Source organism: Poecilia mexicana, unplaced genomic scaffold (genome assembly GCF_051168715.1).
Source record: "Poecilia mexicana isolate PSO_F unplaced genomic scaffold, ASM5116871v1 scaffold_5, whole genome shotgun sequence".
NCBI classification, from domain to species: Eukaryota; Metazoa; Chordata; class Actinopteri; order Cyprinodontiformes; family Poeciliidae; genus Poecilia; species Poecilia mexicana.
Genome location: NW_028263374.1, coordinates 1,867,208 through 1,883,081, shown reverse-complemented (window position 1 = coordinate 1,883,081; position 15,874 = coordinate 1,867,208). Strand labels below are relative to the sequence as shown.

Genomic DNA, 15,874 nt, shown 5'->3' with positions numbered 1-15,874 from the left:
TGTGTATTTATGTGAAAATATCCTCGTGTTTACCCCGCTGGCTCTGAGCACACACTGATGCTTCACAGGAACAGATGTATATATAGCAAACGCAGAGACGAACTGGAAGAACAGCTTCTTCTGGGCTGAGGCAGAAAACCCATGATTCAAAGTCTCTGAACAGATTTTAGTGAAATAAATTAGTCTGAATGAAGCCTTCACATGAAGCTCCTCTGGCAGATTTAAAACGCAAATGACCCGAATTAACCCTCGATGTCTTTCTCCGCAGAGAAAACACAGCCTGCACAGCAGACTGTGGCCTGTAGAAGGCGCTGTTCTCTCATTTTGAACCCGGCCATCATGCTATAGGTGGCTTCAGATAAAACAAGCTCTCATTATGTTCATCACACTGTCTTTAAACTGTTTTACATAAAACTACATGAGAAAATTCAGAAATAAAACATATTTCTAAGTGTTTTTGTTTTTTTATTTATTTAAACAACGGAATGGAAAGCATCACTTTGAAGTGTAAAATTGGTGCTATAAATACAAATCTGTTGGAGGGAATCAAAAGATAAATGAATTCAAAAAATAAATATGTCATTATTTTTGTATCAAAAACAATATGGAAGACAGATCACACCACAACAGTATTTCTTGTTTTCAAGAAATTTCATTTTTAGGACGTGAAAATATTAAAATGTAAAATGTTTGTAGAGAGACATTTTTTTAAATGACTGATGTATTTGTCCAGTTATACATTTTATATTTCTATGTTTATTTATATATTTCTTTAAAAGCACAGCGTTATGCTGCCAGTTTTCAGTGTCAAGTACTTGTAAAGATTAGACCAGTTTATGCCGATTTTAACCAGTTCTGATTCTTGGGTTGGTGACAAAATGGGCCCAATTTGATGCTTTTTGGGAGATCGGCGACCAGCTGAAAGTTATACCAGAGTTTAAAGGATTTTATCTACCGATCTTATCAAATGTCTGAAAATCATCCACTGTCCTCTTTTGATCTGCAGTGAGGCTCACCAGGCCACATGTAAATGATCAGCAATCAGGTAATATAATCTTTATCTCTGATGAGTCATAAAATGTTGACAAAATCTGCAAGACTGTGCAAAAAACTTCCCAGAGATTTTGACTAACCCTAACCCTAACGCAGTAAAGCAACTCAGCGCTCGTTGATGCTCCACAGCCCAGTGTTATTTACAGTAGAAAAATAGACAAAGTTTGATGGAATCAGCATTTTGATTCCCCATACAGTTTCTATCTACAAACGTTTTGTCCCGTGGGTCAGAACTGGCTGATTTAACCTACCAGTGGTAACAGAATTCATTAAATTGAAAATGCAAAAATGTGTTTACTATAATTTTTGTTTTATAGTACAATATTTACAATATTTTTTTTTTCTGAAATCTGAATCTCATTAAAGATCCAAAATATAAAAAGGGCTTCAGACTGTCAGACTGTTTCCTTATTATTCTTTTTATATATTGTTTCCTGTGCTGTTGACCATTTACTTATTTTATTTTTCCATTTTTGAGTTGGGCTCAAACAAATCCTTTATAAGGTTCTTAATTGAAATATCACAGACCATATTTACAGTGTTTACAAATAAGTTCCACTTGCTGCTGAAAATTTCTAGTTTGCCATTTTTTTTCCCGTTTTTTTTTTTTTTTTTACAGTTGTACCCAGTATGTTATTCCATCACGACAACTACATCCATTTTTTTTACAGTTAATGTATCCATGGTGATCTAAATGATAAAGCTATGGCTGATTTTCCAGCTAACCTTTAATATCAGGGCAGTTTTTGAAAAGAACGTCGGAGCATATTTCACAATACGGAACAAAGCATGGGCACCACATGAGCAGTTGGAAACAGGTTGAAGTTAACAATTTTTCCCAACATAAACAACCTGCAGTCAAAGGAAAATGTGACTAATTTATAAAATCTGCAGTCTGACAGTTGTTAGAGCCAAAGAAGAAGAACAGGTTCAACGCTAACGTGAAACAGAGGATGAGAATTTATCATGAGAAAGAAATGTCTTATACTGTGCCTCGCAAACTATTCACACTCTGTGAACCTTTTTATATGTTGATGATTTTTAAAACACCAAAAAAAAAAAAAAAAACAAAAAAAAAACAGAAAGTGTGTCATTCAACCCATATTTTAGGGTTTGTCTCCATCTTTGCACATCAAGAGATTGAAATTCTTGCCCGTTTTTATGGGAGTGCCTGAAACTCAGTCAAAACGGTTGAAAAGAAAAAAACAGATTTGTGTTGTTGCCAGTTTTCAAATGGATTTAAGCTTACACTTTGACTGGGCCATTCTAACACCTGGATATGCTTCCATCCCAGTATGTTTAGGCCTGTCCTACTGGAATGTAAGCCTCAGTTGTTTTCCAGGTTTTCTCCAATTTTTGCCCTGGAATTAGCTCCATATATATTACCATCACGACACTGCCAGCACTTTGTAACCCTTTGGACGGTGAACAGGATTAACATGTAGGTGAAAAATGTAAGTCTTTGTTACATCTGACCAGACCATCTTCTTTCTTTTTTCTGGTTGTCTAAAATTACAAACAATACTTTTCTATTGGATTTTTTCAACCATGACTTTATTCTTGTTTCTCTTCCATAATTTTCAATTGGAGACCAATCGGTTCGATTGATCTCCAATTGAAAATTCAACATGATCCATGCTACCAGCTCCACAAACCCACCGTTCCTGATGGTCTTAGATTTTCTAATAATTGTTCTCAAATTGTGCATCCTTTCAATGTCACTTCATCAAATTATTACTTTCACATAACATTCCCAAAAACATACATTAAAGTTTGGGGTTTTAACATGTTCAGGATGAGAATACTTCTGTTTTTTTTTTGTTTTTTTTACAATATAAATCTCTCTACCATGTTTTAAAAAAAGTCCTGTGTTAAACCCAGAGTCGGGTCACAGATGTGTCCTTGTTGCTCTGTGTTGTCTCAGAGCTTCTCCCCATCGTCCTCTGTCATTGTTTTGACTGCTGATAGTCTGTGAGCTCAAAAGCTGGTCCTGCTGTGCTCCGCTTCAAATGTGAGAGTGTGACAAAGAGGCTGGATGGACGGCCTATTTTACACCAAGGAGGACTTAAACGGAGAAGATAAGAAAGGAGTCATCTGCTGGACGACTGCATGTCGTCCAAAAAACCCCGGTTTGATGGAACTGTCCCGACAAGAACGTAAAGCCAGAACTCCTTCATCTGTTGGAGCTGCCAGTCAGTTGATGCTTCACTGTTCGGCTGAAGAAGTCTCTGGTGATTTATGAATAGTTTCACTCTTTATTTTTTTTAATGATTCAAAATAAGCTTCCTACGTTGAAAACACAACTGCAGAAAAAAGCTGAATATGTTTAAAAAAAAAAAAGGTAAATGAAAACCCCCCAGCCCCCCAAAAAAGTGAGACAAGAATGACATCCAGTCGCTGGTTTTGGGCTTAAAGAACTTTGGTTCTCACAATAGGTAAGTGTGTGGGTCTTTGTATTGCGGGCTGGGTGGGTCAGATCTTCAGTCATAATACTCAAAATGGCCTTGTGACTACATGTGGGAGGGAGGCGGCACCAAAAGGAAAGATAACACTGAGGACAGGATGTGAGAGAAAGAATGGTAACGATAAAGACGAAGTTTGCTTGAAAAGAAAAGGAGGTGGAAATTCTGAAGGGTGAAAGGTGAAACAAAATCAAAAGTTCCCTTAACGGTACTGCATCACCATGCTCCCAGTGTGTGTGTGTGTGTGTGCGCGTGTGCGTACATGTGCCCACGAGTGTCTGGGTGTATTTATATGCTGCCGGCTCCACTAGAGCTTATTTGCCCCTAAAAATAACACACACAGCCAACACCGCAACCCTCACACACACACAAACACATACGCATACACTCCAAAACTCATTTTAACACACATTTGCGGAGAGACGCCATAAAAGTCCCAGAGTTATCTCCACGCCTGGTGCCAGTGCCACGGCCCCAGCAGGCTGGGAGCCAACCAGTAGCTGGTTGTGCGTGTTCGCCTGTATAACGTTCCAATCTGCGTACAATAGCTGTGAACAGCTGATTGGTTCTAAATGCAGGACCTGGCAGAAGATTCCTGTGCTTCCTGTATCCGCGGTCGGGAGTGAACGTAAACGAAGGTGAACGTCACAGCGGCCAATCACAGAGAGCTGGATCGCATTAGTCAGAATGGGATTCTGTTGTTTCTAGTACTTGAGAGTTACGACTTTACGGGGTGAACTTTGACTAGGCCAGCAGTGGCTTCAACTGAACTACTAGCACTGGCAAAGTTAAACCAGAAAACTCTATCACTCCATGACACCATCCAAACGTTGTGAGACATCAATGGGACTGATGCCATATTCATATTTTCAGCAGACTGCACTAGTGATTCGCTTTATTGTTTATGCTTGGATCATATGTAGAGAGTTGTTGTAGGCAACCAGGAAAACCTGCAGTTGGAGTTTTAGCGGAATGGATTCACACACAATTATTGTGATGCTGACGTGCGCACATCCCAAAGCAATACAAACAACAATGCACACACACACACACACACCCACGCACGCACACACAAGCACACACACTCCAGAGTAATCATGTAGCCTAACAGTCATGTTTTAGGACTGTGGGAGGAAGCTGGAGAGAATCCATGGGGAGAACAAACTGCTGCTACACCAAACAACAGCAGATCGAGTGAATGTGTAACTAGCAAAAAATATGTTAATCTGACAGCAGATTCTTTCATGTTGCTCTTTTTTGTTCCACATCTTATCAATAATCATACAGAACAAACATGACAACAGATGAAGATTAAATGTAGGAATATTTTCTGGGAAAAATGTGGATAAAATGTTTGCAACAATGTGCAAATGACTTACTGATAACTGATAGCATATAGGTTCAGTTGACCTATATGCTCTTCGATTAGTTGCAACCAAAGTTAACTTCCTGTTTGATTTGTGATGCTCACAAGCGCTATGTGTTTTTTAACACTTAGCGCAAAGGCAGCTTAACGACAATCAAGACAGAAGAGAAGTTACCTACATAGAAGATAAGCATATAAAATGTGTCTTATTATCAGCCCTCATGATTGAGACAAAAAGAATGTTTATGATGCTTATGATGTAAATAAGTACTTGTTTTAAATGTGTGATTTAAACTGGGCATTTGTTTAACTAGATGCCAAAACTAAAGATAATTTACATTTTAAACGTCATTTTAAGTTATGTTCAAATTAATCAGTAAAGTATGCAAAGTATGCTACAGCTAATATGACTTGATTTAATTACAATACATTTGTTTCTTTCTCTAATCCCCTCAACACTGCAGTGGTCTATTAAAGGCCATTCTGTCAAACATAGAATGGCGGTCTTCAGAAATGCAGTGGAACCGTCCCATAGTCCACATGGATTATTTTAAAACTAATAACTGTATTTTCTATCATCATAATACTAAAATTACTATAATACTTGACTGAACACCAAAGTGAATTAGTGTTTTTTTTAAAACAGCCCAATAAAAAAAGACAAAAACAGACAGATAAGAGAACAGAATCAGAGACAAAACTCACTGGTTTCTGATCAGTGTGAGTGCTGAGGCTTCACTAAGCCTGGCTGTTAGCCTGGTCTATAGCAGACTGGCTGCACAGGATAAATCGCCATGGTAACATATGTGTTACTAGTTTTGTGAATCGAGACTAAATTAAGCCAGGATATCCAGAAAATCCAGTTTTAAACCTCTATCCTGGTTTCATGAAACCAGGATAGAGGATGCTAGCAAGTCGGTCAGGTGGAGTTTGTTTGGTCATGTGACAGTGATAGTCATGCAGCACAGGATTGTGGGATGTTTAACTGACACAAAGAAGGTGAAATCAGCTGTGTGGTTGTTTTTTTTCCAATGTGTCAGCAGGGTAGTGAAATATGTAAGATATATAAAATATCAGTACATATGGATTATCGGCCATAACAGCGATATTAATATCGGATATTGATATCGGTCAAACTTTATCATCGGTTAAAAAACATTTCTTTGGGTTTTTGTTCTACTTATTTGAGCAACAATAACATACATATAATAAAAAAATTATTCTGCAATGAAATGTTTCTTTAACTCAGTGTCAGATTTTACCATCATAACCTAATAATACAACCAAATTCATCTTACATTTTAATAACATTCATAGTAAGACAAGTTAGTTTTATTAACTAACTTGATTATTGGTGTATAAAAGAATAATTTTACTAGTAAAGATAGTAACACAGTTAGCTTTTACGGCAAAAGATATCCAGTTACTCTCACCTGTTTATCTCCTAAGTAAGGTTAAAAAAAACTTGGCTCTCATCTAGTATTGCATTTATAATGAGATATTTTATCACAACCTGGCAGCTTTCAGGTTGTTTTTATTTCCACAGTCACTTTGGACAGATAAGGAGATGGGCCTGCTTGTGAAAATTTACATCATTCATGAGCAGTGGACAGGTCCTGACATGCAGCATTTACTGGTGCTGCTTACTGTTTACACAGTTTAATGTGTGTTTCTGTATGTGGGTGTGTGTATTATAGATGGTTTCCTATGTATAATAAAAACTTACTGTATAGTCACGTAAAGAATGTCTGAGACTTTGAATTTCCATGTTAAAATTTGATTTCTGTTTGGAATCAAACATTTCAAGGGATCGAAGCAGTGAATGTTTTCAGTGTCTTCATAAATGGATTAAATGACACTAATTATGTGTCACATAGTTTCTGTCAAGCGTCGTTTCCAGTGAACCTCACTGAGGTTCTTCTCACAGCCCCAAACTGGCAACAAAATCCATCCGCCCCTCAGTGACAGGCAGGCCTAGAACCATGGACCAAATGATTCTCTGCCAAGAGCTTAGTGTTGTACAACTACTCCAAGTTGTTTTCTGTTTAAAATCACTTAAGAAAAAACTGCTCACAAATTGATAAATTGTGTGGTCTGTAAATATGTCTCACATTACAAAGGGGAAACGGCTTAAGAATTGGTGTCCGTGTTGTTTGCATTTCACGGCAGATTTTTGGATTTGTAGTTTTGCTCTGGTAACATCTAACAAAAAACAGACAAATGCAGAGATGATACTACACATAACATCAACAGTACTTAATGTACTTAATGTACTTAATGTACAGCTCGACACACAGGACAACATCGAAAAGCAACAGTTTTCTGGAACCTTGGGCTGGTTCCAGAAAACTGGAACCAGCCCAAGGTTGGTAGTGACAGAGACACGCGATAGTGACAGAGACAGAGACAAAAGCTGAACCCTTTTCAACTTTTTTTGTGTCGCATCGCTAGCCGGCGTGTGCACGTTTATGAGCTCAAAATTACACATGCAGGAATTTTGCCGGTCGCTTGGCGTTTGGCTAAGGAGGGCAAACAAGTTGTCGCCTCGTGTGTGTCAACCCTTAAGACTGTGTCCAATGTGTGTATTAATCCATATTACAGTATATTTGGTTTTGAATTGTTGAAACAGGCAGTTCTAAGAATTTTTAGAGATAATCTCAAGTATTTGTGGATTTCAGCCATGACTGGTGGTTCCTGACCCGTGCTAAAACCAGAACTTAACTAAATATATGATGCAGTTAATGTCACACAGTTTTGACATATTTGTAGATATATTTATGCATGCACTGGAAACAATCAGTCAACCACCATTAGTAGGGACCCAAGTTGGAGTCAACAAGAGTGAAAGGAATTGAAAGTTGACTTTAGAGTTAAGATCAGGTTCTGGTCTTCAGGTTAACGACATGATTTTGTGTTTGTTCTGCTCTTGCTCTTAGAGGAGTTTCTGATATGTGGTTTTCTGTCCTATTCTGTTAAGGTTGGTCATTTCTGTTCAGTGTTGTCTTCACTTCCTGTTTTATTTTGCTCTCCTTTCTGAGTTTTTCCCCATCATTATGCTTGTACACTTGTGTAGTTTCTGGTTTTTCTGTGAGTTCAGTTTCTGTTCTGCCATTCATTAAATTTGATCCTTTCTGGCCCTACTTGAAAATTTTATGAGTTTCTTTTCTGATATCACCACTTTTGGATGAAATATTTGGGTTTTGGACTTTCCTTTTACACTTACTGTCCTCTGCCTCCCTCTTCGCCTGCATTGGGCCCTCAGAAACACACCAAAGTGATAACAGAGCAGAGCACTAAATATCTAAATGTGAGATGTTTTGATTGGAGGAAAGGACTTACGGTTTAAAATCCCCAAAGGGAAACATGGATATACACTGCAGTGCCTCACAATGAATATGCCAGAGATATGCACACATGTTCACACACTCGCATAGCAACAAACAGAAAACCAAAGGAGTCATACTTTCCGTACAATGCAAAGATACGGTGACATGATGTAAGTATATTTAGCAGCTGGGGTGGGCAAATCACATGTAAGATAAAGTTACAACAGTATTCACGTCTTTATCGCGATTGCCTTTGTTTCTCTATCTCTTGCATCAGGTTGACAGAAGACTGTGACGTCCTAACTTGAACTCACTGTTTCCCACAAGGGTTTAAAAAGTAAATAGCCTGTTCTTTGAGGTTTAGAAAGCAATGTGCTGTCTTCAGACAATAAATAAAGACTATAATCCTTTCTGTAAAGGAGATTTGTGCCAGTTTAACTAAACAAACAAATGACTTTGAGCCAGTCTGCTCATTTTCTTAACCTGTCTCTATGTAATCCTTTAGGCATAGTGACGGTTCGTATCCACCCTCTGGTTAGAGATTCACACATTCTGATCAGCTTCTGAAAATATGTTTTTACAAAAATGATTGATATGCTGACTGAATAATTGGACTGATTTAATTCTATATAGTTGAATGTGAATTGGTTCTGTTTGTCTTGGAAAGTACCTTGAGAAAACATTCATCCATTGTCTTTACCTGTTTATCCCTGCAGGGTAGCAGAGAAATTAGTGCAACGTTCAGTGGTCATTGTGTGAGAGACGGGGTCCATCCTGGACAGATGACCGGTCCATCACAGGTAGACTCTTATGACAACATCTGCAGCGTGCAGATGTTGTCATAAGAGAATTTTTGTGTTCATCACATGATCAAACCCTGAAACTACCCAATAAACAATTCCTATTTGGCAACCTGCATTTACGCACATTGCATAAAAGACAAGTACATTGTCTTTTATGCAGATGGATGGATGGATGGATGGATGGATGGATGGATGGATGGATGAATGGATGGATGGATAATCTCAGGTTTTTTTTTCAATATTTCGTCAACTTTAAGTAAAATGGATTTACTTTGATAGCCAACAATAAGGGAAACATATCAAACAGTCAACCAAACTGTACATCAAGAAAATGTGAAAATTGTTGCACAGTTTAACATTTACAAAAACAATTCAGAGTATTTGTACTGTTTTGCAGCATTTATGAAATATTGTCATAATGTTTTTTATTTTTTAATACAAAAAAGCAATAACTTCACTCATGCTTTTTTCATTGGTTTACCTCAGTTCTTTTAGTGTTCAGTTTGAACCTTAGTTCCCTTATGGCGCATTCACATTCACACCAGCCACTTTAAAACGGCGGTATTATGTGTTTTCAAGGCACAAAGCGCCATTTGATAGCACAATTAAGTCACTCTGTTACCTTCAGTTCTAAAAATGTATTAAATATGACTTAAAATAAATCTGACTTCCTAATTTAATGCCTTGAAATTAGGCCTCTGTCTCTTTAAAACCTCCTGCTCTTTCTGAAAGTCAGGAAATCATCACAACATGGCCCCTGTATTAACCCTTTAGCAACAGTTTTACCAGCATTTTGTTGAGAAATACCTCGTATAATGAGCTCAGCTGATGCACAATACCACCGGGTGTTTGCTATAATTGCTGGTTGCTAGTCTGAAGGAGCTGAGTGGGGAGCTGTTAGTAGTTGAGGGCTGCTCTGTGAGGCAGACGCTCAGAAGCTTTGAAACTGCAGCTCTGAGGAGAAGCTGAGCCTTGAAGGGGGCGTTAGGTCCAACCAAGTGATTTGCACAGTTGAGTGATTGCCATGGAGATTAAAGGATTTCTCCAACATGCATGAAAGAATCAAAGAAACACTCAGGTATATTTTTGATGAAGGAATAACATTAGAACTTCATTTAAAGCTCCAAAAAGTCAAGTTTACATTATAGGCTGGAAAAGACATTATAGGCTGGAAAAGACGATTAATCGAACTCTGGTTTGTTTACCTAGAAAGTCCGGCTCATTTGAGGAGCCATGCAGAATCAACTCTGACGCAGGTTGTAGTCGTCACCTTAGCAAGTTGTAACAGAAGAGGCCGCAACTATTCTGAAATCATTTGTTTGGCAGCATTTTTGCTTTGGAGTAGAAACAGCAAATTGAGACAGACTCACAAACAAGACACAAACAATATGTAAGCACAGCAAGCTGTTCACACGGCAAGGAGGCAGAAAGAATCGCCAAAACAACCATTACCTGGACATTTAGTGGTACATTGAGATACGTCACAATCACACAACACGCTATAAACAGTCACTGGAAAATTGTCAATGTACTGCAGACATGCATGATTGAGAGTTTTCTAGAAATCAGAAAAAGACAGACATCAGTTTGATGCAAAATCTAAAATATTTGGAATAAATGCCTTCTTGCAGCATAATTTTGATCTTGAAAGTTTTCTTAACATTAAATACATTGATATCTGAGATCACAATTACTGCTAAGTTCGACAGCCACTACTTACTGGAAATGTGTGTATATCACTGAAAAAAATGACCACAGCTGACTCCACCACTGCTTCTCTGATTCAGTTAAACACACAATCCCACAATCCTGTGCTGCATCACTATCACTGTCATGTAACCAAACAAATATAGAAACAAACATCAACAAGAGGGAAATAAATATCATACTGTTAATATCAGCCCATTTTTATTTATCAGAGGGATAACCATGTGTCAAACATGAGTAATGTCGGCCAATTCTGATATTAGTGCCAATATATCGTGCATCCCTAACACCTTTGATATCTGTTTTAATTAGATTGCACTGCAAAAAATACAAAATCCCCTTTTTTTGTCCAAATATTTTAGTACATATTTTAGTACACTTGAAATAAGGCAAAACCAGCTTACAAGTCTATATCTTTTCCACAAGATATAGGAGCATGTTTTAAGTCAATAATTTCTTAATATCCATGGAAAAGCATTAGTTACATTGAGATACTTTTTCACTGATAATACATTTTAACTGTGCTATCAGTGAAAAAAAATCTGCCAGTGGAACTCATAGGTTTGATCAATATTCATGAATTATTGACCTAAACTAAGCTGTTACATCTTATCAAAGAGTTACTTGCAAGTTAGTTTTGCCTTATTTCAAATGTACGAAGATATTTGCACTGGAAACACTTAAATGGTAAGATTTAGTATTTTTGCAACATAATTAGCAACAATTAGCACATTGTCTGAAAGAAATCTGAATTTGAGGTAGAAGTGGTGATATAGGAAAGCCCTTTCCTATGTCAAGGTGAACTATGTATCGTATCATCCAAGGTAAAATGAACATTCCCAGCACTTCGTGTGGTCGATGCAAGGTTAGAGAAGAACCATAACAGCGCGACCTTGCAGCTGCAACATGCAGCCAGTTAAACAGCAAGGATGAAAAACGAAACCTCACACGGGAAGCTGAATCATCTTGATGTCCGATCTAATCTCCTCTCATTGAGTTCTTGTGATCTGTTGGGGGCTTTTGGGGGCCACATCCATTAAGCCATTGCTTACATGTAGTTGTCTCATGTTTTATAGCTGCTTGTTAACAGTCCTTCTGACTGCTGGCCATCCTTTGACCCTTGCTGAAGCCTTGACAACTCTGCTGCGGACCACACAGATTCGTCTGAACAGTGTAAATCCCAGAGAGCAGAGCGGCAGCTCCGCAGCCTGCCCGTACACGTCCTGCTGTGTGCTGCTGTCACCACACCTTCAGCTCCCAAACAGCACAATTATCCTGCACCCAGTGACAGAGTTCAAGGCAGCTTGAGCTGTTTGGCATGGCTTTAATTTGACTTCCACTGATGAATCTGTCAACAGCGTCAGTTAGACCATCTGCAGCACGATCCCGACGCAAACACGAGAGGGCCGTTATAAATCTCACAAGGTCGCCGTCACGAGGAAACATGCGACGTCTACAGCAGACGTTTGTGACAGCGGTGATTTGTCAGCTAATAATGGATCTCGGCAGGAATAGTTTGTATCACCTGCGAAGCAAAGGGTGTGGGGGGAGGGGGAACTGACAAACAAGAGGTCGACCTCTAAAACGAACAGATTTTCTGCAGGTAATGGAAATGAATGGCAGCAGAGAATGGAGCGGAGCTTGAAGAGGAATGCAGAAAGTGAGCTAAACACCTCCCACAGGTCTGCTGGGAGAGCAGGCACACACATGTGGCCCAACCGACCGGCTCCCAGGACCCGGGAGGAGGCGGCACGCCGGCCCAGCAGGGACTCGCTGCTTTACGCCTCTAGTCTAATATGAACCTCAGCTTCATCCACAAGCAGGATGTAATACTTAGAAATGATTTACATTTCTATAAAGGACAATTTAAAAACAAAGAATTTCTAGCTTTTTTGTTTTTCATCCTCTGTTTCGGATAAAGACACAAAGGTGTGTTTTTATACAGAAACCCTCAGTATCTGTCTCCATTATGGATCCAGTTGTATGTGATATATTTAAAGAAAACTTTGTCAAAAACAATTACATTTGTCTTTAGTAAAGAAATCGCTTGTGTGAGTAGAGTTTTCTCTTGCTGTATTGGAGCATAATGTAACGCAGTGTGGCCCCTCCCCCACCTGTTGCTGTGCACTCTGGGTCAGGTGAAAGACAACTTTCATTGTCCTGTTGCTTCAAAGCAAAAAGATGCACAACTTAATTCTTTAGTTTCCTTCCAATGTGTGTTTCAAAATGAAAATTACAATAATAAAAAAATTAGATACCACTAAAAGTCAATATGTTGTGACAGTAGTTAGATTTATTTTTCTTCTCCTAAATTTTGACTAAATGCAGATAGTTTATTTTTGTTTATTATTATTGTTATTTAAATTGTTTGTTTTTTCAGATTAAACCGAGGTTATTCATCCTCACGGATACAAAAATGACAAAATTCCCCCCAGCTGAGAGTTCTTCTAAAATCATGAACATAAAGTGGCAGCTTGTCCAGTTTCAGCAGCTAAATGGAGCCAAATGTCCACCTGATGCTGCATGTTGTCTCATCAGACGATTACAATTCCCCTCACTTACAAGTACAAGGCCCATACCTGTAATAATCAATATCTTACATCATTTTGGCAGCAGGAATAATTGGTTAGGTTATCAAGTGGAAGTTGAAGACGGGCGCATCAATCCAAATATCAATATTGATATCGATTTCACTAGGGTGGTACAACTGATGCTAGTTTCACACAAAATTTTATTTTATTTTTGTTTTTTATTTAGTTTCTCAAATCAACCTAAAAACTTATTTTGTTTTGAGTTGCTCTCAAACCAATAAGTTTGTTTTGCATTTTGTTTTAGGAAAAAAAATGCACACTATATTTTTTTATTTTTATGTGTTCCTGTTTCTTGAGCTAATTTATTATTAAAACATTTTGTGGACACATTTAAGCTTTGTCAAAATTCTCTGAGGTTTTAACAAAATAATACAGAAGAAAAACCACAAAGATACCTGGACGTATATCAAATGTAAATAATAGAAAGCATTGCATCAGCCCTAAGGTGCCAGATGACCCGGTATTCATTTAGCATCGGATTGATACCAAAGCTATGCGGTATCCCACACCTCTAGCGGTATTTTTAAACATTTCATCTCATTTTTTTTGTCCTGTCTTGGTCCAGTGAAGCTGGAGAACTGGTCCAAAAATATTTAGATGAAAAAAAGGAAAAATATCTCTTTTATCAAAATATTTCAGCAACTTATTTTTCTACGAATTGTATAAATATTATAGCCGTCTACAGTTTAAGTTGTCACTGAAAAGTTCTCCTTTTAAGAATAAACATGTCGGATTCTTTGTTTTGCTGAGTATTTTTGTGAAAACGTTTTCTACTCCCCTCCGTAAGAGTGTCAGCTATTAAACCTCTGATAGAGTGTGTGTGATAGAGAGAGAGAGAGAGAGAGAGAGAGAGAGAGAGGGAGAGAGAGAGATGGTTAATAATTAACCTGAGCGGCCGCTGAGCCGGAGGTAAAGAGGACAGGCGATGCGGAGATCAGAATGAAAACAGCACGAGAACAGGTGTGTGTGATTGTGTAAGTGCGCGCGCGCCGTGAGTATGCAGGGAGAAGTGAGAAGCAGCGCTCCTGTCAGGAGAAATGAAAACAAAACTGGAGGCTCAGAAACTTACAGCCAGTTGCTGGCGCTGACGGAGAGGAGCGCGCAGCAGAGCATCAGGACGCAGCGCAGAACAAGATCCTCACTCATCTCGAGAGGCAGAGACTGGAGGTCCGACGGGCCGAATAATCCCCAGGTAAGAGGGGCTCGAAGGACGGAGAGTAAACCAGACTGCGGGATGTTAATCCATCGTCCCGCATCCAGGGGATCCCGTCCCGTCCTCTGCCACAGGCAGCTTCCACGCCACGGCACAGAGCGCTCAGATATATATGAAGAGAAACTAAGTATATTTAGAAAAAAGGAAAAAAAAAAAAAGAAATAAATTTTAACTTGATGTTTTTTAGTCTGTTTGTTTTCCTTTTCTGCTGCGCATTACTGAAAGCGCGCGGAGAGGTCAACGAGCTCTTCCTCCTTCTGCGCCGGTCTGACACGCTGAGTCCGTCCCGTCCTGTCGACTCTGCCCTGCCACATGCGCACAGCCTGAGCGGCCCCCCTGCACACACGCCGCCGTCTCTCCGTAAGTCTGATGAGAAGAGACCGTGAGCGCTGACTTTAGCTGAGGGGCGGTGCCAGGATGGAGAGGTATGCCACCAGGATGGGAGGTTTTCTCCTTCTTCTTCTTTTTTAAATCTTCGTTTTCGTGAGGGGGATGAAGTAGGCGGGTTGAGTGAGCCGCTGAAGTGTTGTTTATATGTGCGTGTGTGTGTAAGTGTGTTTTAGCATTTCTCACCTTGTAAGATTCATTTTTTTCCAACAAATACTCAACTTGTGAAGAACAACTGCTCCTTATAGGTCCCAAAGGCCGGGACCCATAAGAAGAAATTCTGATTTAGTGTTTGTGGTCAGGCTGACCCTGAATGAAAAATTAATAGAAGTAAATCCAAAGCAAGATAGACATACTATGTGGTGTGTGTGTGTGTGTGTGTGTGTGTGTGTGTGTGTGTGTGTGTGTGTGTGTACATGTGTGTGAATTTGTTCGTAATACCTTGTGAGACCATTTTCCTGACACATACTACGTTGTGGGGACCCACTGCTCCTTGTGGGCACCTTAGGACTAAGGTGTGAATTGAGTTTTGGAGTTTTGGTTAGGGTTAGGCATGTAATGGTTAGGGTAAGGTTTAGACTGTAGAAATAAATGGAAGTCAATGGAAAGTCCCCACAGAGATAGCCAAACATGTATGTGTAGGTGTGTGCGTGTGTGTGTGCGTGTGTGTGCGTGCGTGTTTTAGAGTTCTCCTGGGAGGATGCAATAGTGCAGTCATTCACTATTGCCCTCCCATGCCACTCACTGCTCCTGTCCAACATGCACACACACACGCCTGGCTCACACCACACACACCTCTCTGCTTGGCCTCGCCACCAAATATTCTGTGGCTAACGTGGCTATTTAAAGCTCGGCTGCAGAATGTCTATGCTTAAAACCGGAAACATTCAAATAATCAGACAAACGACACCATTGCAGTACTCACTCAGCAGAACTTTATACAACATGTGGGTAATAAACAGGGGT

General features: G+C 39.2%; 1 protein-coding gene across 1 annotated transcript in view; it reads right to left on the bottom strand.

The window, feature by feature from the left end:
• Nucleotides 1–15,065, bottom strand: part of wnt4 (wingless-type MMTV integration site family, member 4) — a 30,346-nt gene extending 15,281 nt beyond the window's left edge. The window contains exon 1 of the mRNA XM_015012070.2: nucleotides 14,378–15,065. Coding sequence (XP_014867556.1) covers nucleotides 14,378–14,454 — 77 coding nt within the window. The 5' untranslated portion in view covers nucleotides 14,455–15,065. The remainder of the gene's footprint in view (nucleotides 1–14,377) is intronic.
• Nucleotides 15,066–15,874: the final 809 nt, after the last annotated feature.